This window comes from Sorex araneus, chromosome 6, assembly GCF_027595985.1.
Source record: "Sorex araneus isolate mSorAra2 chromosome 6, mSorAra2.pri, whole genome shotgun sequence".
Classification (NCBI taxonomy): domain Eukaryota; kingdom Metazoa; phylum Chordata; class Mammalia; order Eulipotyphla; family Soricidae; genus Sorex; species Sorex araneus.
In genome coordinates, this window is record NC_073307.1 from 80,002,510 (window position 1) to 80,023,593 (window position 21,084).

The following is a 21,084-nucleotide window of genomic DNA, read 5'->3' on the forward strand; positions in this document are numbered from 1 at the left end:
TTCCACATGCTCAGGCCAAGCCTCAACCACAAATGAATTTTCTCCTCAGCCAAATTCAGCCACACGACATATCATACCTCACACCACTAACATTCCAAGAGTAGTGTACCACATTTAGTGGGGTTTAAAGTAGAAGACAACCAGTTTTAGAGGGAAATATATTTATTTTAAAATATATTTTAAAATATATATGTATATTTTATATTTTATATAAAATATACATACACACATAATACATATATAAGCACACAGGCTCAACCTTCAACAATGTTAGCAATCTCTTATGGAGGGCTTAATGGGCCCTGGGTGAAATAAAACAATCTTCACACACTTTCCTCTAAGGAAACTTTCTGGATCACTTTCGGTAGTTTATTCATAACAAATAACACAAAATGAATGATTTTGGTTCTGCTTTGGGGCAGGGGTGGAAACATCTCAAATATGGTGGTGGGACTGGTGTTCGAATATTAAATATAATAAAATCTTGTGAACTACTCTATAAAATTTTTTTAATTTAATTTTGAAAAATAGTATAGCATCAAAATACTTTCTTTTGGTTTTTGTGGGTAGGGAGCCAGAGCCAGCAGTATACAGGGCTTACTTCTGGCTCTGTCCTCAGGGTCACTCCTGAAAGGCTTGAGAGACCATAAGGGGTGCTGGGGATCAAAGGCAAGTGCCCTAACTGCTGTCAAAATACTTTCTGAAAATAATGGTTAGCAACTTGTTTTAAATGTGCAAAACTAAACATCTGGACATAAGAATGCACATCTGACTAATAAAACTATTTTTAAAATGCGAAGTTTGATTATTACAAAGTTCAAAATGGCTACTTTTGACAGGAGAGTGATAATTACAATCAGGAGGTCAAAATAAAATCTACTTAGACTTTCAGGGATACAGGTGTAAAGTGAGAAGATTAACTATTACTTTCATATGACTACACATTTCCACAGAAAGTGAAATTAGCAGCGCCACTGACCGTGGATGGCTCAGTGGTTGATCAACTGCCTCCAATTAGTAATTTTTATGTATAACTTTTAAATAAATAAAAATGAGGGGACAGAGAATATGTAGAGGGGTTAGGCACTTGCCTTGTATATAGCCAACCCCAGTTTGGTCCCCAGTACTGTATACAATCCTTTGAGAACTGCCAGGCATGAACCTTAAGCATAACACCAGGAGTAGGCTCAGGGTGTAATCCAACATCATCCTTAACTCCCAGTGAAAATAAATTCTTTCTATAGGTCAGTTTTTAGTCTATTCTTCAAGTGTCAAGTATAGGGAATAAATACTCAGCTAAACGTACCATTTGCACAACGGACTCTCTTAATCGTGTCTCTTCTTCAGTCATGAGAGTCAATTCTTTGCAGACCATGGCAGCCAGTCCAACATCTAAGCATTCTGGATCTGCTGCCATCTTGAAAATGAGTTCCTCGTGTGAAAAGACACAGTGGCGTCTTAGCCGTCGGTAATGATTAACACACTGGCGTCCAATAGGTAACTGAAAAACACCGAAAGATTCTCAAATTTAAATACTTGCTGATGCTGTATTTCAGAGCAGAACTATTATTCACCCTTGGATTCTCGCTTTTACTATAGGAATCAAGGAAGACAAAATAACATACACCATAAGGACAGAAGAAGGTACTGTAAGCATAAACCTTTCCATAACAGCAGGAACTTTGTCAAAATTCTTCCATGGAAAGTTCCCTTATTTGCTGGTACTGCTGATTTGCTTTTCATTCATTACATGCCATACAAACTCTTTAGACTCGCTTAACATAAAACTGCCCTTTCAGGGAAAAGAAAAAACTCACAGGGCCAGGGAGTGGCCTAACAGGTTGAGTGCATGCTTTGCATATGGGAGGTGCAACTGCAATTCCCAGCACCACATGAACCCATCTGACTGATGTCCAAGCACAGAACCAGGAGTCCAGAGCACTGCCAGAGAATTCTGTGCACCACCCTTCTACCCCCCAAAATAAAGAAAATATTCTTAGTCTACAAATGATTTAAGTGGATAGACACAGTCAATATGTTTCCAAATAAGAAAACAAGTGGGAGAGAAGGCAAGAAGGAGAAAGGGGGTATCAAGAAAAGCAAACTACCTTATATTTCATCCATCGACTGAAAATATATTTTTAAGAATAAACATTAACAGTTAATCTAGGGCCATTGAAATAATTCAAAGATCTGGAGCACAATTCTGCATGTAGGAGCCACAAGTGTGAGTCCCAGCACCACATGACATGGTCCCCTGAGCACCCACATTGGGAATAGCCCCAAAGCACTGCTAAATGTGGCCGAAAACAAGACAAAAACATTACAGTTACTCTTCAAAGTAGGTACTTTATTTTTTAGATTTTTTGAGATGTACCCAGTGGCATTCAAGGCATACTCCTGGCTCAGTGCAGGGCATCACTCTTGGCAGTGCTCAGGGGGTCATATGAGATGCTGGGGATTGAACCTCTATGAACCTTGTACAAATCAAGCACCCTGCCCATTTATACAATCTCTTCAGCTGCCTACGTATTTTAAAGGGGGAATATGAAATATATAAAATGGTAGAGAGGAAAGGGAGATAGTACAGTTTGTAAGGTGCTTGCCTTGCACATGAGGACCTGGGTCCAATCCCTTGGCAGTCCATATGGTCCCCACAGCACCACCAGAAGTGATTCCTGAGGGCAGAGCCTGAGCATAGGCCAGATGTGGTACCCACACCCACTCCCCCCCAAAAAAAAGAAAAAGAAAAGAAAATGGCAGGAAGAACAACATCACCTAATTGTTCATGAAAAGGAAAATAATAAAGGGGTATTTAAAATGAAAATCACAAGGGGCTGAAGAAATAGCTCAATGGGCTGGGCCAGAGTACATGCACTGTTTGCACATAGACAGGAAGCCCAATTCAAGCAAGGAGTAATACCAAAGTGGAAAACCATGAGTAATACCTGAACATTACTTGATATGATTCAAAAGCAGAACAAAACAAAACAAATGATCACAGGAGCAAGCTGGAGAGATCGTGCATGGGCATAAGCTAAAGATATGCTTTATCAGGGCCAGAGTAATAATACAGCAGACAGGGCATCTGCCATGCACATGGCTGACCCAGGTTCAATCCTGGCATCCCATATGATCCCCCAAGCATCACCAGGAGAAATTCCTGAGTGCAGAGCCAGGAGTAAATCCTGAATATTATCAGGTGTGGCCCCAAAACCAAAAAATAAATAAAGACATCCTTTGTATGCAGGAGGCCTGGGTTCAAGTCCCAGTACCAACCACTCTCCCAAGCACCACCAGAAGCAGAGCCAGAAATTACAGGGACTAGGCATGTGGCTCAGTGGCAGAGTACACACTTCGCATGTGTACTGTATGCATATATGATACCCAAGGGTCAATCCCTGGCACCCAAAAATAAACTAATTAAAATAAACTAAAAATCAGAGCTAGACAGCTAATTGAACAAAAAAAATTTGAAAAAATTAGATCTTTATAAAATTCAAAAGTACTTACCGACAGCAAAGAATAGAAGGAATCATATTTTCCCAAAATGATTCAGAAAATACTAACTGCCCATTTAAAATTCAAATAATCAAAACAATGACTAGGTATAAGTTGTAAATCATAACAGCCAATCCAGTCCCCACTGAAATATTCATGACTCCTACCCTCTGAGTTTATACCAATATGGCAATGCCACTAGAACGCATTTTCCAAGGGTGTTAGTAAACGTACAACAGCTACTTGCTATAGAACAGACCCAGTCAGCAGTACAGAAGTTCACAGCTTCAGCAAAGTTGTAACCCTGATTAAATCCAGAGTGATAGGCACGAGGAAACGTCACAACAAACTCGCCAGCACACTGATTGGTCCTGTACACCTAAATGTAAATTGAAAACAGGAATAAAAAATAAAACAAAAAAGGGAGAGAAGACTTTATCAGAAGCATTTAAAACTAAAACCAATGAAACACTAACCTACATATATAAGAAAATAGTGACAGGTTTTAAGAAGTCATTTTAAAGGTAATATCCTTCCTTTAAAATAGTCACTGATAATAAATTTTAATTCATGACAAGAACTGGCAGCCAAGAAAACACCAGAAGGAAAAATTTCACTATTGCTGAGCTAGTAGTTTCCTAACTTGATAAGATTTTTACCAACACGAGAATTTTTTTTTTATTAGTGAATCACCATGAGTTACAGTTACAAACTTGTGAACTTTCATGTTTGCATTTTGTTTATATCCCTCCACCAGTGCCCAGTCTCCTCCACCAATGTTCCCAGTATCCCTCCTACCCTCCCACCCCATCCCCCCCACCCCACCCCACCTCTGTGGCAGGCCCTTGTTCTCTCTCTCTCCTTTTGGGTGTGAGAATTTTTCTTTTAATCCTCATACTGAGTCATAAATAATGGCAAGGAATAGAATTTCCAATTTATGACGCTTTTTGAAACTAATTAGTTCACATATCATATGGAGATAAATCCCAAATCAGTCTTCCTAAAGTGTAAAGTTGGAAAAGTTCCAGATTCTAGGATACGTTAATTCTTAAAAGACAAAGTGGTAGTTACTCAATCTTTCTAATCAAAGAAATAGTACATATTTTATTATAAATCTCAAGTTCATTAAATTTAAACTTTATCAGTAATCAAACCAATTTCGCTTGAAGAGAAATTCCAGCTACAAAATAAAGCATTTGTGTGGTTTTATCCAATCAAGGTTAGACCACATTTTGCAGGGCATGGGGGGGCAGGCAGGGAATGCTCAGGGGTTACTCCTGGCTCAGTAGACCATATGGGATGCCGGGGATCAAACCCTGGTTGGCCATGTGCAAGGCAAGCAGCCTACCTTCGGAGTTATCCTATTGGCCAAAAGGCTAAATTACTTTTTTTAAATTTTTGTTCTTATTACATATTTAAAAAAAAAATTTAACTGAATCACTGTGAGATAGTTACAAAGTTGTTCATGACTGAGTTTAAATCATACAATGTTAAAGCACCCATCCCTTCACCAGTGTACATTTCCTGCCACCAAAGTCCCCATCCCCAGTTTCCCTCCTGCCCTACCCTCCCCACCACAGCCTGCCTATGGTAGATACTTTTCTTCTTTTTCTTCTTTCTCTTCCTCCCTCCCCCTCTCTCCCTCCCTCCTATCCTCTCCCTCCCTTCCTCTCCCTCCCTTCCTCTCTTCCCCCCCTCACCTCCTCCTCCCCCCCTCTCCCTCCTCCCCCTCTCTTGCCCCACTTTTTTCCACTGTAATTTGCAATACCATTACTGAAAGGGTATCATGCAAATCACTTCACATCCTTTCAGTTCTAATTCAGTGATCATTTTCAATTATCACTGTCATAACTGTCCTTTCTCTGTCCTAGCTGCATAAAAGTATTTAATATTAAAACTACTGAAGGGGATGGAGCAGGTGTGCCCTCTCCAACGGCTCCAGATGAAAACCCCAGCAGCCACGAGCTTCCAGAAGCAAAATCCAAATATGCGGGTTCCAGGACTAAAGGATCCATCTCATGGTGACAGTGGAGAGGGGCCCTCCCTCCCCTTTCCCCGCCCGCTTGGGGTCCTGGCTGTCATGCCCATGATGCCTCCAGGCACCACCTTAGCACATCAACAGCCTTGATCCAGAGACTCCCAAATGAATCTCAAAATGGATTAGCTCCCTACAGAGATGTTTCTGGACCCCAATCAATTACCATTTTAGAATTCCAGAAGCATGCGGCCACTTTTGTGGCCACACGACCTCTCATGATATCCATAATAAGCAATACAATATAAATTGTCTAGCATCTGCCCCTGGCAGGCAGGCTTGAATGGTGGTGGGAAAATTCAAGCAAACCATAATGCCCAAAAGCAGAGTATGGGGGAAATGGTCTGCCACAAAGGCAGGGAAGGGCTTGGATGGGGGAGGATACTGGAGACATTGTTGGTGGAAAATGTGCACTGGTAGAAGATGTGTGTTCAATCACCGTATGACTGAAACTCAAATATGAAAGCTTTGTAACTGTATCTCACAGTGACTCAATAAATATAAATAAATAAATGGACTACTGAAGCGACACACACAAAAGAAGACTCACAGGTACACCATGTTCCATTAGCACATTGGGGTTCATAATGGTGACTAATTGATGTAGGAGATCAGGCTGAGATTCAAATAACTCGGGGGCCAGCTCCCTCATCACCTCCTCCAGCTGTTCTGCAGCGTGAGACGGCACTCCATACCATGTCTTTGGCTCCCCCCTGGCAAAAGAAATAACTGTTTAGGCAGGTAGAGCATGATACCAATGAAGCTGGGGTCTCTTAATTCAGAGCTAGTTAAGTTTTCAACTGCTTGTCTCGTGGCCACACACTATTTGCCTTGAATCCTAGAAATCATCCTTAAACCTGGGCAATTGTTCATAATGATAGGTATGGCAAGAGTATACAGATAAGTAAATGTGTAGATATCACTATTAGAAAAGCATATGATCTCTTTATGATAGGTAAGAGTACTTCCAACAGAAGACACTATATGAAAAGTACTGCCCAATGAAGGGGAAATGAGGACTGGTGTTGTTACTTTTTTGGCATATCAAGTACACCACGAGTAGCTTGCCAGGCTCTGCTGTGAGGGCAGGATACTCTCAGTAGTAACAACAGTCCTCATTCCCCTGACCCTGAAAGAGTCCCCAATAAGCCATTGGGATACACTAGCATGCGACAGGAACGAATGGAGACGTTACCGGCGCCCACTCGAACATATCGATAAAGAATGGGATGACAGTGATACAGTGATACTGCCCAATGAAACATTACTATGATTTTCTCACAATAGTCAACGCAAAAGTCAATGCTTTCTGGAGACTTCTGTGCAACTTCTGAGTTTAATTTTACTATCCAAAGAAGACAACATCAGAAACGGTCAAAAAGCCAGAATATAGTACTACCTACATATCTTAAGGACCAAACACTTGGCACCACAGATATATTTGACGTTGGTAAACAAAAGTTCGTTTATAATACTAAGTTAGTAGTACTCCCAGGAAATGGATAAAATTAGTCATGCTATCATGCTATTTATTGGGGAACTAAATTTCTTAATCCTAATATAGTGTTTTTTCTAATGGAAGTTACGAACATCATAAAAATGTTCTATGTTATGCTGGCCAACACAGGAGCACCTAATCACATGAGAATATGTAAAGCATTTGAAATTTGATTAATGCAACTAAGACTTTTTATATATATAATTATAACTAGCCACTTGTAGCTACCATCTAACATGTTACACAGCACAAAAATTAAACAGAAAAAACAGTTAATTTTTTCCACTACACAGTGTGATCTGTATAGTTTCTTCCAAAAAGAAAAGTATTAGTTACAATCATAATACTGGACAAAGAATTGGGTGGTAAATAGAAGTCCTGTTAAAGAAACAAAAAGTCAGTTTAAATAAAAAGGGGGGGCCAATGATATTGTTCAGCGGTAAAGCAATTGCCTAGCACGATCTGAGAACCTGCGCTTGGTAGCAAAAACTAAAGGGAAAAAAAAAAGGGGGGGGCTTTGCACTTGGGAAGCCCAGGTTCAATTCCCAGCACCACATGGTCATCGAAGCAACAGCAAGAGCAACCCATAAGTACAGCAACATGAGTAGCTCCTGAGCACCACCGGATATGATCCAAAACAAAGAATTTTATGAATATACATGCAATGTCATTTTTAAGACAAATATTATTCAAAAGAAAAAATTCAAACGTTTCAATAGGAAAGGTTTTTAATTATGTAAATATTAAATTATCTGACCTGCTTTGCGGATCAAAAGATTTTTAGGGCCAGAGAAATGGCTCTGCATAAGGAGGTCCAAGTTCAATTCCCCAATCACTACAAGTGATCCCAGAGCACTAAGTCAGGAGTAACTGCCAAGCACTGCCAATTATGGCCCACAAAGTTCAAAACTTTTTAAAAGATAAACAATGGTGTCTGAATGATAGTACAGATGGCACAGCACGGTATGATCCCATGTGCCCTCTAGGAGTAAACCCTGAGTGCAGAGCCAGGAGTAAGTCCACACACTGGAGGGTATAGACCCCAAACCAAAACAAATAAACAGATATACAAAGTGGCGTCAAAGAGATAGTACAGGCCGTAGGGTACTCGCCTTGCATGCAACTAACCCCCATATGAATCACAGGTACCACCTACGAATGAGGAGGGAGAGAAAGTCACTCCTCAGCACAGAGCCATAGAACCAAGTTCTGCTGGGTGTGGCTCAAATATCCCAAAAATGAAGAGACATACAAAGCAATTTTCACAAAGTTTCATTTGATCTAAACCCTAGTTTTGCTGTTTGCAAATACCCTGAAAGGAAAGGTATCTAAAACATTGTACCCTAAAACTTCTAACACTTCTCTTATCAAGTTATTATCCAAATTTTGTAGAGCAAATACTTTTGTTTATTTAGGTTTTGGGGCCACACCCCACAGTGCCCAGGACTTACTCCTGACTCTGCCCTTGGTGGGCTTGAAGGACCATATTGGGTACTGAGGATTGAGCCCAGTGCCCTACCTATCCTTTGTACTCTCTCTGACCAAGCAAATATTTATAAAGTCACCCTTCCTAGTTCAAAACCCTATTATTAAACCTTTAAAATCATCACCACTGGGGGTGTAGTTGAGTGGTAAGAGCATGTTTATCTTGTAATGAAGCAAATAAATAACTAATTCACTATATATACTATTAAGAAAGACTGTACACACCAGTGCAAATAGTTGATTGAATAACTCCAGTGATCTTCAATATGCCAGCAAAAAGAAGAGAAACACATCCCCACATAGAGCCATGGCACCTTCATACCAGAGATGTCTACATTAATATGGGCAAGAACAGACTGCTCTAGGACAGGCATGTTATTCAAGTTCCAACCAGAAAGTGCATATTCCTATAAAACAAAAAAAGTAAATGAGACCAGAAATAATGTTAGAAAAACCAAGGAATCCTTTATAAGAAATAAATAGGAGGCAGAGAGATAGTATAGCAGATAAGGCACATGCCTTGCACTCAGCTGACCTAAGTTTGATCCCCGACACACACATGGTCCTCTGCCTATGCACCACCAGGAGTGATCCCTGAGCACAGAGTTAGGAGTAAGCTCTGAGTATAGCCAGACGTGCTCCAGAATACTAAAATATACATAAACTATATAAAACTTACAGGAATCTATCTTCTCTGCATGCTTTGCTGTCTACTACACGTAATATATGTTACATGTGCCTCGTGCTAGGCCAGTGTTTCCAAAATGAACAATGCTGCCCACTCCCGGGGTGAGAGTAGGAGGTGGGAGGCATAGGAGGTAATAGAAACATGGCAGGCAGGGCAGGGATTGTAGCCTCAGATGCAACTGGACACATTTCCTGATTGTCCAGTTAAAGAACAGAGTATTTTTTCTTTTCTAAAATGGGGACAGTAGGCCAGGTAAATTTGGGAAACTCTGTATTTAGATTCAGATTTCTCTTTATAATTATTTCACAGTAATAAAATAGATGCCAGACGCCACTGGGTTACACTAGCACGCAACAGGGACGAATAGAGACGTTATTGGCACCCACTCAGCAAATCAATCAGCAACGGGATGACAAGTGATACAAGTGAATTATTTCATTATCTTTGCTTACTCTAAAACTTTAAGATTTCATGAAATTAGTAGCTAGAGACTCATTCAAACAGTTCGCTATTATATTTCTATTTTATCCTGAAGCACAGATTCCCAAGATGCTTATCACTATTTATTTCTAGAATGGAGTTGATACTGTTAAGACAAGACATATTAAGATGCTTAATCCTGACTGTAGGTCACACAACCAAACTGTGTATTACCAGGAAGGTGCCTCTGGTCCCCTGAGTACTCACAGCTTGGGGAAGCTCCCCCTGCCCCCCGCAACAAGATGTGTCACCCTAAATTTGCAATAAAGACTGAAATGATGCAGAAATTTACTACACCAATGAACATCTCTAAAAAATAATGCAAAATAAACGTTGCTTCATAGACCTTCAAAAGAAAGCAGAATTCCAATCTTCCAGAAACAAAAAAAAAAGCAACGCTTTCTACATTTCTACATAGAGATTTACAGTTTAATATAAGCAGCCATCTCTGAAGCCTCCTGAAGTAAACTTAAAAGTGCTTATCAACTTTATGAAGAAGAGTTTTCAAGGTGGAGTTTGATTACTTCAAGGGACCTGCAGTCAAAATGATTTTCATATAAATCGAAGATGGTATTTGTAGGCTGGAGAGAGAGTACAGCAGACAAGGAGCTTACAAACAACTCAGGCTTGATGCCCAGCACCACAGCAGTGATCCCTGAGCACAGAGGCAGGAATAAACCCTGAGCACTGATAGGTATGGCAAAAAAAAAAGTGGGGAGGGAAGGGGATGTTTACACTCTAGTTTTATTTTGTTTCTATTTGGGAGCCATACCCACCAAAGCTAGGGATTGCTCCCAGTGATTCTTGGTAGAACATTCAAACCAAGAACTCCCACATGCAAAACATGAACTCCAGTTCTTTCAACCATCTCCCCAGCTCTTTCATTCCTTGCAGAAATATAGAAGTATAGGGTGCTATCCAAATGAAGTTGTTCAAAAGACTGAACGCAGAAACAGGCAACAGAAACCAAGTGCTTTCAATAAGAGAACTGATCATCTTAACCCTGATGTCTGGTACTGAGAGGGAGGTAAGTCATCACTGCATTTACTTTTATACTTTGGAAAATTTCTAAAACTTAAAATAAAACCTCCAATAGGTTAAATGGGCAACCAGAAGCCCCAGAGATTATCTGGGAACTAGAAGACAGATTTGGAGATATTATCCATATAGCAGCATAAAAAGCCATAGAAGTATAATTTAAAAATCACTTGATGAGCCAGGGATGTGGCTCAGTGAAAAACCACATACTTAGCATGAGTGAAACCCTTGGTGCGATCACTAGCACTATGAAAAGCCAATTGTACTAGATTTAAAAAAAGACAGAAAGCAAATCCAATCATATGCCGGCAACAAAACACATATTTAAGATTCCAAGACAGAAAGCGCTTCTAAGTAAATGAGCAGAAAAGGAAATACCAGACAAACGGACAACCTTGACAGTCAGGGATGCAGCTAAATGGTAGAGCCTTGCATGCTAGAACCCTAGACGATCCCTGAAGCCTCAAAGAAAGAGCTGAAAGCCTATATTTGTGTGGGCTGGGAAAGGGCTGTGGGGGTGTTAAGGGCTAATTCCCGGCCCTGTGCTCAGGTCTCACCCCTATGTATGGCAACCATATGTGGTGCCAGGAACTCATCTGAAGCCAGCCACTTGTAAGGTAGGTGCTAGTCCCTGTACTATCCCTCTGGCACCAAGACTACACTGGTTTTTGCTTTTTTTTAAAAAAAAAATATAATTTAAAAATCACTTGATGAGCCAGGGATGTGGCTCAGTGAAAAACCAGATACTTAGCATGAGTGAACCCACCAGGGCAATGTTTCACTGTGAGACTTATTGTTACTATTTCTGGCATATCGAATACACCATGGGTAGCTTGCCAGGGTCTGCCATGCAGGCGTGATACTCTCGGTAACTTGCCGGGCTCTCCGAGAGGGGCGGAGGATCAAACACAGGTCGGCCGCATGCAAGGTGAACACCCTAACGCTGTGGTATCACTCCAGCCCCTCCCTATTTAAATAACTTTGTAATTTATTTTCCAGTTTTTAGGCAAACATGCAGTGCTAGAGGCTTACTCCTGGCTTCACGATCAGGAATCACTCCTGGGGGTGTTGGGGGCTATATGGAGTGTGAGGGATTGATCCTGGTTTGGCCTTGTGCAAGAGAAGCGCCCTGCCTGCTGTACTATTTCTACAGCCCCCAAGTATAACTTTTTAATAGAAACTCTTGATCACTGCCAATTATAGAGAAAAGGGGAAAAAATAATAAGGACCAAAGTAAAGAGAAGGGGCTGGGGAAAGGGCTAAAAGAGCTACAGTACAGACGGGAACCCTGAGTTCAATCAGGAGCACTGAATGGTACTCCAAGCATACTGGAGGTGACCCCAGGTACTGCTGGCTATCACCCAAATACTTTTTTAGAAGAGAAAAGAGAAAAATAATGATGACTTTTCCAAATTTGACTTAACATTTCCAGGACTTCATTATACATTATAGCTAAATAAGTATTTTAAAACCTAATGTGCCCATCAGGAGAAAGGATCTACACAATAGACCTGTGAGCAGGTGGATTAGAAGGGAGAGGTGTTGTAGTCTTCAAGGGAGAAAGGTGGGTGCATGTGTGACGTATATGGTGCTGGTTTCTTATCCATATAACTGTATTGTAAATCATAGAACCTCGATCAATTTAAAAAGTGAAATGAAAGGGATCAAAGCAATAGTACAGCGGGCACATGGCTGACCTGGGTTCAATCTCCAGCACCCCATATGGTCCGCTGAGCACTGCTAAGAATAATTCCTGAGTGCAGAGCCAAGAGTAACCCTTGAGCACCACCTAATATAACCCAAAAACAAACAAAAAAAAAAATTTAAAAGAAAGAAAAAACAAACAAAAAACCCTGATGTGCACAGCTGTTAACTGAAACGTAACACTGGATTTATAACTGAAATGTCAGTGAAGGAGGGGGTGCTTTAAGGGTTGGTATGATAGCCAATGATGCCTGGGGAAAGGGCCACCAGGTCACACCCAGGTATTCAGGCATCAAACTCTAGGCTGCTCTACCACTTTAGCCACAATCTAAGACCAATTAAAATGTACTTTAAAAAAATGGAGCCTAGAGCCATAATACAGAAGATAGGGCATTTGCCTTACATACAGTCAACCCAGGTTCAATCTCTGGCACCAGGTATGGTCCCTGAGCGCCAGAGCTGTCACCAAAAAACAGTGCCAGGAAAGTGGCACAAAGGGCTGGAGGGCATACTTTGTATTGCATGTGAGAGGCCTGGGTTTGATCCCCAGCATCACAGGGTTCCCCAGTTCCACACTGCCCTCCAAAAGAAAGTCAAAATACATTCCTAGATTTTCAAAAAAGAAAAGGCTAGGTACATTTCCTCAGCTGGAAGTTTTTAACTAATCAGTTGTAAATGTAGTGTTAATTATCCTTTTAAAGGTATATTGAATATACTGCCTTTAAAGCTGAATATTATTTGCATAGTCCAACTTGGCCAAATTTGTGGTCAAATTAAACCAACCACTCTGATTTAAAATAGTAAAATTCTAAGTGTGGTGCCATAACGTGAAACAAGGTTATTTTCCACAGTGTAAAATTAAATCGGCCTGGGGTTAGTCTGGTAACTTCTATCAGTATCAGTCCTGTACCTCTTCTTCTGGTAGCATTTTTCTCTGGCCATCCTTCACAGGAAATCCACTGCCAAAGTCTTTTGAGGAGATATCAGCTCCATATTCTACAATAACATCTTCTTCAATGCTGCTCACCAGCCGCCAGAATTCCTTTTCCACTAATTCAGTGGGAACCATCTACAATAGAGGAGACAAAGATTATAAATTATTATCTTATATAACCATAATCCGTTTATGATAGTCAATGTGTTAATTATCCAGTGATGGGCCACATGCACAATGGAGATCACAGTGAGCTGTATATCCTATGATGTAGCAGCCTGTATCATCTATGTTGATTTAATTATGCCACTCACACAATAAAATATCCCCTAATGCTACATTTCCCTGAACATATCCCCACTGTTCTCCAATATAAGAAAACAGATCAAGGGAATACAAACTCTGAATAAAACAGAAAACCTTCTCATTTCCTAGGTCTAAAAAGATTTGGTGTCCAACCATATTTCTCTTGCTATTTTCTATTTTCTATAAAGTGGAAATAAAAAGCAAATCAAAGCTCTTGACTCAGAGAAATCTTTGGGATTTTTTTCAGGGGTGAGAAACAAAATCAGCAGTACCCAAGGGCTGCAACTCTTGAACTCAATGCTCAGGTTCACTCCCAGCAGTGCTTGGGGGGTGATGCTGTGCTGGGGATTAAACCTAGGCCTCCTGCAAGAAAAGCATGTGATCCACTGAGCTATCACTCCAGTTTTCAGAGACATCTTTATACCTTCCCGAAGTGACCCAAAAAGTAGATATATATTCAGCACAAAGCCAACCTAGGTTTGCTCTCCAGCACCAGTTATGATCCCCAGCCCTGCCAGGAGTGATCCCTAAGCACAGAGCCAGGTGTGGCACAAAGATCAAAGGAAGAAAAAAGAAAAAGAGCAGCTACTCACATGAACTGGCATATTGAAATAATCAGACTTAAAATTATCTGCCATCTCTCCAAAGCTCTGAAGTGTATACTCCCGTACAGCTTGTTCAAATCCAAAGGCTTCCCGAGGTTTATTACATTCCTGGAAAAATGATCAACGATTAACTAATACTCCTTTTTAACTAACACCTTCTTTTTAAATCATTTCATTAAAGTAATGCAAATTCAATCAATACTAGATAGCAAAACAAGTATTAATTACTTGATTTTGGTGCTACATTCTAAAATCTCAAATGCATTTTCACAAGTTTAAAGCAGCTGGTTGGTAGTGGGAGCCTTAGACTTTGAGGTTGGCATTTAGGTTTGGCACCAATACGTACACCTAGAAGACTACTTACTGAACTGGAATCAAGTCCAGAGACACATATCACTCTTAGCAGATCAGTGAATTTAGCTAAGTGAACTTGGCTAAGGAGAACTATTCATGGAGGAAAGAAAACGGATAAACAGATATCCACTGAGGTGTTTATATCAATAGCTAGAAAAATGCTCTTTTCCCCATAATATCAAACAACCAAATTCTTGATACAAATATAGTAAAACAGCTTCTAAACCAGCTAACCTGAGAATAATTAACAACATTAATTCAAAGACCATAAAAGACATTTGAATATAACTCTATTTATCCTAACCAAATCCTTCCCCCCTTCAATATCCCATCACATTTCATTAAAATAAATACAGAGGGGCTGGAGCAATAAATAGCACAGCGGAGAGGGCATTTGCCTTGCACGCGGCCAACCCAGGCTTGATTCCCAACATCCCATACAGTCCCCTGAGCACGGCCAGGAGAAATTCCTGAGTGCAGAGCCAAGAGTAACCCCTATGCATCACCGGATGTGACCCAAAAAGAAAAAAAGAAAAAAAAAAAACAGAATTTAAAGACAATACAATAAAATTACTTTTATTGAAAGTAATTTAGAGCTTTCAATAAAAATAATTTAGACAGTAAAAATTCATACACAAAATGCCACGTATTCTAATATGCATGAATATTAGAACTAAGTCACAGTCCTAAAGTTTTATTTCTGACTTTCACTTTTTTAAGTTAAAAAACCTACAGAGGGGCTGGAGCGATAGCACAGCAGGTAGGGCGTTTGCCTTGCACGAGGCCGACCCGGGTTCGATTCCCAGCATCCCATATGGTCCCCTGAGCATCGCCAGGGTTAATTCCTGAGTGCAGAGCCAGGATTAACCCCTGTGCATCGCCAGGTGTGACCCAAAAAGCAAAAAAAAAAAACCTACAGACTGGGGCCGGAGCGATAGTACAGGGGTTAAGGCGTCTGCCTTACACAAGGTCAACCCGGGTTCAATTCCCAGCATCCCATATGGTCCCCCAAACACTGCCAGGAGTAATTCCTGAGTGCAGAGCCAGGAATAACTCCTGAGCATCGCCATATGACTTAAAAAGAAATAAAAACCTGAGAAGCAAAGAAAGTAAAAAAAGTTTCAGGACATGTATGCTATATGTATATACGCATGCATTAATGTATTTAAGTTTTAAAAGGAACCACAAAGGTTAGGTCTGTACCTCAGCAACACATTTAGGACACCTCCAGTCTCCTTTGGGCACATCAGGTAGTGGGGGAATTAAACAAAATGTATGGTAACTGTCATCACATCCATCACACAAAAGCAGCTTATCTTCATTATTTCCCCGACCACAAAACATACACACATAGAGATCAACCTGTTGAAAAAGAAAACAAGTCTATTTTCCCAATGCAAAAATTTTACCAGAAAAACCTGAATTGGTATTAAGAAAAAGCTGTAACATTTTAAATCTTGGTGTTTTGGGGGGGCTTTTTTTTGGGGGGAAGAGGGGGTGAGAAGGTGTGTGCACGTGCAATGCTAGGAATAAAACCCACGAACTCCCACATGCAAGGTAAGAGTTCTACTATTTAACTATATCCCCAGTTTCTGATTATTTTAAATAACTGTATTTTAACAGCTTTTTTAAAAAATGCTCAAATTTCTTAGAGCTTCTACAGACAAGATAATGAAAGCACTTTAAGCTATTAGAATAATGAAGGACTAGACAGTACAAAGGGTACTTTAGAGAGTCAATTTATAAAATACACCATGTTGTCCTTCCTATATGCAAATACTCTACTGAAGAGGAAATACTGGCACTGTCTATAACACCGTTCAAGGGTTACAGATTCATATTCATACTTTGAGTGACTCACAAAGTGCATGACTTATGGAAAGTCTAATGTATATGGGACAGCACAAGGCTAACACATCATAAACCAAAGGGGCAACTTCATGTTCACCATCAAGTCTTTTTTTTTTTTTTAAGTAAACTGGTTGTATTTAGAAAAATAGGAAGAGAAATATGGGGGGAGAGGGGGAAAGAGAGAAAGAGAAAGAGAGAGAGAGAGAGAGAGAGAGAGATTTTCAATAGAGAACATGGGCTTCTCCAAAGGGGAGAGAGCTTGGAGAACTACCTCCAAGAGAACACTCCCACCATCAACTCCTCCAACTACATACACTGAAATCATACCAGGCTATAGGAAGATCAAAAGTGCAAAACTAAAATAAGTCCTTTCCCTTCTGCACACCTCAGAACACTTACAAAGTTAACAGAGAGAGTTCCTTTCCGTTGTCTCATTTGCATGTTAAATGCGTCTGACCTGTTGGTAACTTTTCGTCTTCGGGAGACCTCGTCTTGAAATAAAAATAGTTATATAATAATAGCAAAAACTAATGTTAACAGCTTACTGTGGGCTACACACTACTTAAAGTTAGTTAAAAATCTGACAACATTATGAGGTAAATATATGATTAACCCCCATTAAGTAACTTGTCCAAAACCACAGCAAGTGGCAGATTTGGAATTCTAATCCAAGTCATCAGGTTACAGTGCAAGTAACTATTAATTCAATACTGCCTGTATGAAGTATTCACTGGGAACTAATTTGAGACTAGTTTTAAAAATCATTTCCCAGTCAATACAATAATTGCAAGGATAAAAAAATAGTGCTTAATTCTCAACAGGGTAATAATGAACACTGTAACACACTTAGTACACACTGAATGTTTTGAGAATGATGGAATATCTACCTTTAGAGTTCAGTCTACAATCTGCCATGACTGAATCAAATCATAAAATGCAAAATATTATGACCTGTGATTAAAGCATTAAATTCTACCTTTTTGTTGTTTGCTTGTTTTTTATTTGCTTGTTTTGCTATGCTGAGGGCTTACTCCTGGAGAGTTCAGGAACCATATGGAGTACCAGAGATTAAACTCAAATGCTTGCTTGAATGTAAGACAAATGCCTTACCTATTATATATCTCTGTGGCTCTACAGTAAAATCTTATCAATGAAAACAAAAATACCCAAGACAATCTTTATCAAATTGAGGTCATTTATTTTGGGTTAGGCAGCCACACCAGGCAGTGATCAGGGGTTACTCCCTATTTTGTGCAAGGGATCAATCCTGTGGTGCTGGGAGGATGATGGGGTACTAGGACCAGTCCTCATGAGCATAAAGCATACATTCTTGTGACTGAAGCTATCTACCTGACCTAAATTGAGCTTTACAACTGGTACAGATTAAACAGAGGGAGTTAAACCCTGCATAAGCAATTTTACTAACAAAATTATTTCATACATGCTAAAAGCTTACAGTATTATGCTTTCCACAAACACCATTTAATCAAATAAAATGTTCACACTGTATCAAGCAATTACAGAAAAATTTCCGGAGTACAGTTAGAATTTAAATCATAAGCTCCTCAAAAAGCAAAAAAAAAAAAGGGGGGGGGGGCTGGAGCAATAGCACAGCGGGTAGGGCGTTTGCCTTGCACACGCGGCCAACCCGGGTTCGATTCCCAGCATCCCATATGGTCCTCTGAGCACCGCCAGGAGTAATTCCTGAGGGCACGAGTCAGGAGTAACCCCTGTGCATTGCCAGGTGTGACCCAAAAAGCAAAAAATAAATAAATAAATCATAAGCTCCTGGGGACACTGGTGGTGGGAAATGTACACAGGTCTGAAGGAATGGGAATTAGAACTTCTATGACTGAAACCTGTCATGAACAACTTTGCAATTGCGTATCTCACAGTGATTCAATAAAAACTTAAAAAAGAAAAATCATAACATTGGCACTATATAGCAGAGAATCTTCTATTTCTCTCTGAATTTAAAAGCTGTAAGTTTTAGATCACCAGATGAAAATCATCAACTTTTCTATTATATTAGTCTTTAAAAACTGTAATAAAATTGTCACATACTAAACATGAAAGAGAAAAGCTCTCTTCCAAAATATTCTAAAAATCCAACAAAATAAACTAAATAAACCTTAAAACTTCGATCAACAACTATAAAAATGTGTTTAGGAACCGTATCTCAAGTTTTTAATTACTAAGTAAATCCCAGGCAGACTACAATCATTTAACTCAAATTGTAATTATATTTTTGTACCTTATTTTCTTTTAAGACCAATTAACAGATTTTACCTTCTTTATCCTTTGTTCCCATAGTCAGGCCCACAACTTTAGGACCAGCCCCAAAAATTCGAAGTTTTTTCAGTTCTGTGTTTCGAGCCACTTCTCCAGATTCTGACTAAAAATAAAAAGAAATGCATTTGACATTAGTCTAATTATCCTAATAATAAACTTTTTACCCAAGGAAAGTTTCAAGAACCTCTTTGCAATGAAAAATTTTTTTCTCTCCTCTAAGTTCACAGATCGCCTCATTACATTAAGTTGAACAGTCACCCAAGTACTGTGTAACCAGACTCCTTTTCAAAAAAGGAATCTTATCTTATTCTGATTTCCCCCTTTCCTTTCCTTGATAATGATGCTGCTGTGGCTGGTGGTTCATACTTCAGCTGTTGTGCTCACACATATAATGCACCAGCGGTCAAACCCTTCATTGTAGTGCTGGGAATCACAACAGCAATGTTGCTAAGATCTCACTGAGCACACTGCCAGGGATTGAACTGTCTCATGCCTGCAAGGTAAGCACCTGACCACTAAGACATATCTCTGTGCTCTATCTTTCACAAAAGTGTAACTGTCAATTTTATTCTTCCAGAAACAAGACACTAGTAAAAACTGGTACAATACTGTTAATAAATCAAGAGAATTGCTCATTGTCATGGGTCAGTCATGACAGTAACATTCCATGACACAGCTAGGGACAGGATTGTTATCTTGATCTAGATGATGCAAAATAATGAAGGATTACCAAAAGACTGAGAAAGGATTTCAATTTTCTAATAGAAAACTTCTTTGAGGTGTAAGGGTTGGGGGTACATGAATGGACAAGGGAACATGCACATCACAAGCAGGGAAAGTGAGGAGAGAGACACACTAGAATGCAGAGCTATTTCAGGCCCTACTGCACTGGGGTTTACCCAGGCCGCAGTGCTCAGAGGTCTAAATGGCCACACTGATAGTGCTAGAGGGGAGGGCTTCCAGGGATACACCTGGTAGTGGTCAGGTTGTCGAAAGCAAGGCAACTGTCTTTAACGCTACTATCTCTTTGGCTCCTCAGATAAAGCTTCTTAGAAGTTCTTCTGTCCCAATTTATTTCTTCTTACTGCTTAGGAGACCTAATCCAGTGGACACACTGCAATTAGATTATATTCTGAAGAAAGCAAGGCAGGAAAGATGGAAAGATTGGGCCTTCATGACCAACTGTACTAGCCTAGACTATCTCTGAAAATCTTCAATTCAGAATGTATTCTTATGTGAAAATTGTTATCACAGTTTTTTACAGTCATTTAGCATTCTATTACTTGAAGAGCGCAATTATATTCCAAATTGAGATAAAAAAATTATCTAAAATATAGTCAATAAGAAAATAAAAATTTCTGTATGTAGCCTAGACTTAAGAAAATAATAATAAATCAAATAAAACTGCCAAAGATGATAAAAGTCTGCCAAAATAGCACTAAAGGGGATATGGTGCCACCAACAGGTCAACCTGTACCTGCGGGGCAAGTGCATCAGCAGCCTGATGGTGCCTTCAGGCTTCTTGATATCCCAAAATTGCCACTGTGCCTATGGCCAGACCCGGACAACTTGGGACCAAGTTTACCAAGAAATCAAATAACCAAAGTTAGGTATGTGGGAGCCACACCCACAAACTACCTTTGGCTCAGCTATACAAGCTTATTTATTTGCCTTATTTCTAGACCCATAGATAAATCTCTAAAGAGATCCAAAGCCACAGTTAATCTCGGACCCACACGTTGCTGAACAGACTGGGGTAATTTGGGGGGCGGGAGGGGAGGGTCATGGTGCCCGCCCAAGCAAAGTTCCAGCAGCGGCTTGTTTCCACAATCCAAAATCACTGCCATACCCCTGGCTGATTCCACTGTCTTAGGACGAACCTAATCAAGATATGATCTGCTGAAAATTCTGGTATGTGGGTTTTGTGACTGAAATCTCCACTCTTTCTCAGAAGAGTTGGGGTGGGCTACCTCCCACCACTTCCCAATACGCATGGAAGCCCTGGCAGTCACCCCCACAAACCAACTTCAGCACCTCCCTGTAAGCTCTAGTGCTGGCCTTGCTTCAGAGACCCTTAAATAAAACTTGAAAGAGATCAAAAGCTGCAGAAAAGCTCAGACCCATGCATGGCTGAACAGACCAGGGTAAACTGGAGGGGGGTGCGTTGACCTATGCCCGCCCAAGCAGAGCCCCCAGCAGCCACTTCCTTCCACAATCCAACATCACAGCCATAACCCCAGAAAATGTGCACTGGTGGAGGGATGAGTGTTACATCATTGGCTGACTATCAAACATGAAAGCTGTGTAACTCTA

The 21,084-nt window shown here is 40.1% G+C and overlaps 1 protein-coding gene across 4 annotated transcripts in view; it reads right to left on the reverse strand.

Annotated features, from left to right (window-relative positions):
* The window catches only part of KDM5A (lysine demethylase 5A), a 97,258-nt gene that overhangs the window by 47,166 nt on the left and 29,008 nt on the right, over nt 1-21,084 (reverse strand). For all 4 annotated transcript variants that reach the window (XM_055141366.1, XM_004603882.2, XM_055141365.1 and 1 more), the window contains 9 exons: nt 18,769-18,874; nt 16,879-16,970; nt 15,832-15,990; nt 14,263-14,382; nt 13,340-13,498; nt 8,745-8,926; nt 6,087-6,249; nt 3,761-3,880; nt 1,307-1,501 (listed from right to left, as the gene is read on the reverse strand). In XM_055141366.1, the coding sequence (XP_054997341.1) occupies nt 1,307-1,501; nt 3,761-3,880; nt 6,087-6,249; nt 8,745-8,926; nt 13,340-13,498; nt 14,263-14,382; nt 15,832-15,990; nt 16,879-16,970; nt 18,769-18,874 (1,296 nt within the window). The remainder of the gene's footprint in view (nt 1-1,306; nt 1,502-3,760; nt 3,881-6,086; nt 6,250-8,744; nt 8,927-13,339; nt 13,499-14,262; nt 14,383-15,831; nt 15,991-16,878; nt 16,971-18,768; nt 18,875-21,084) is intronic.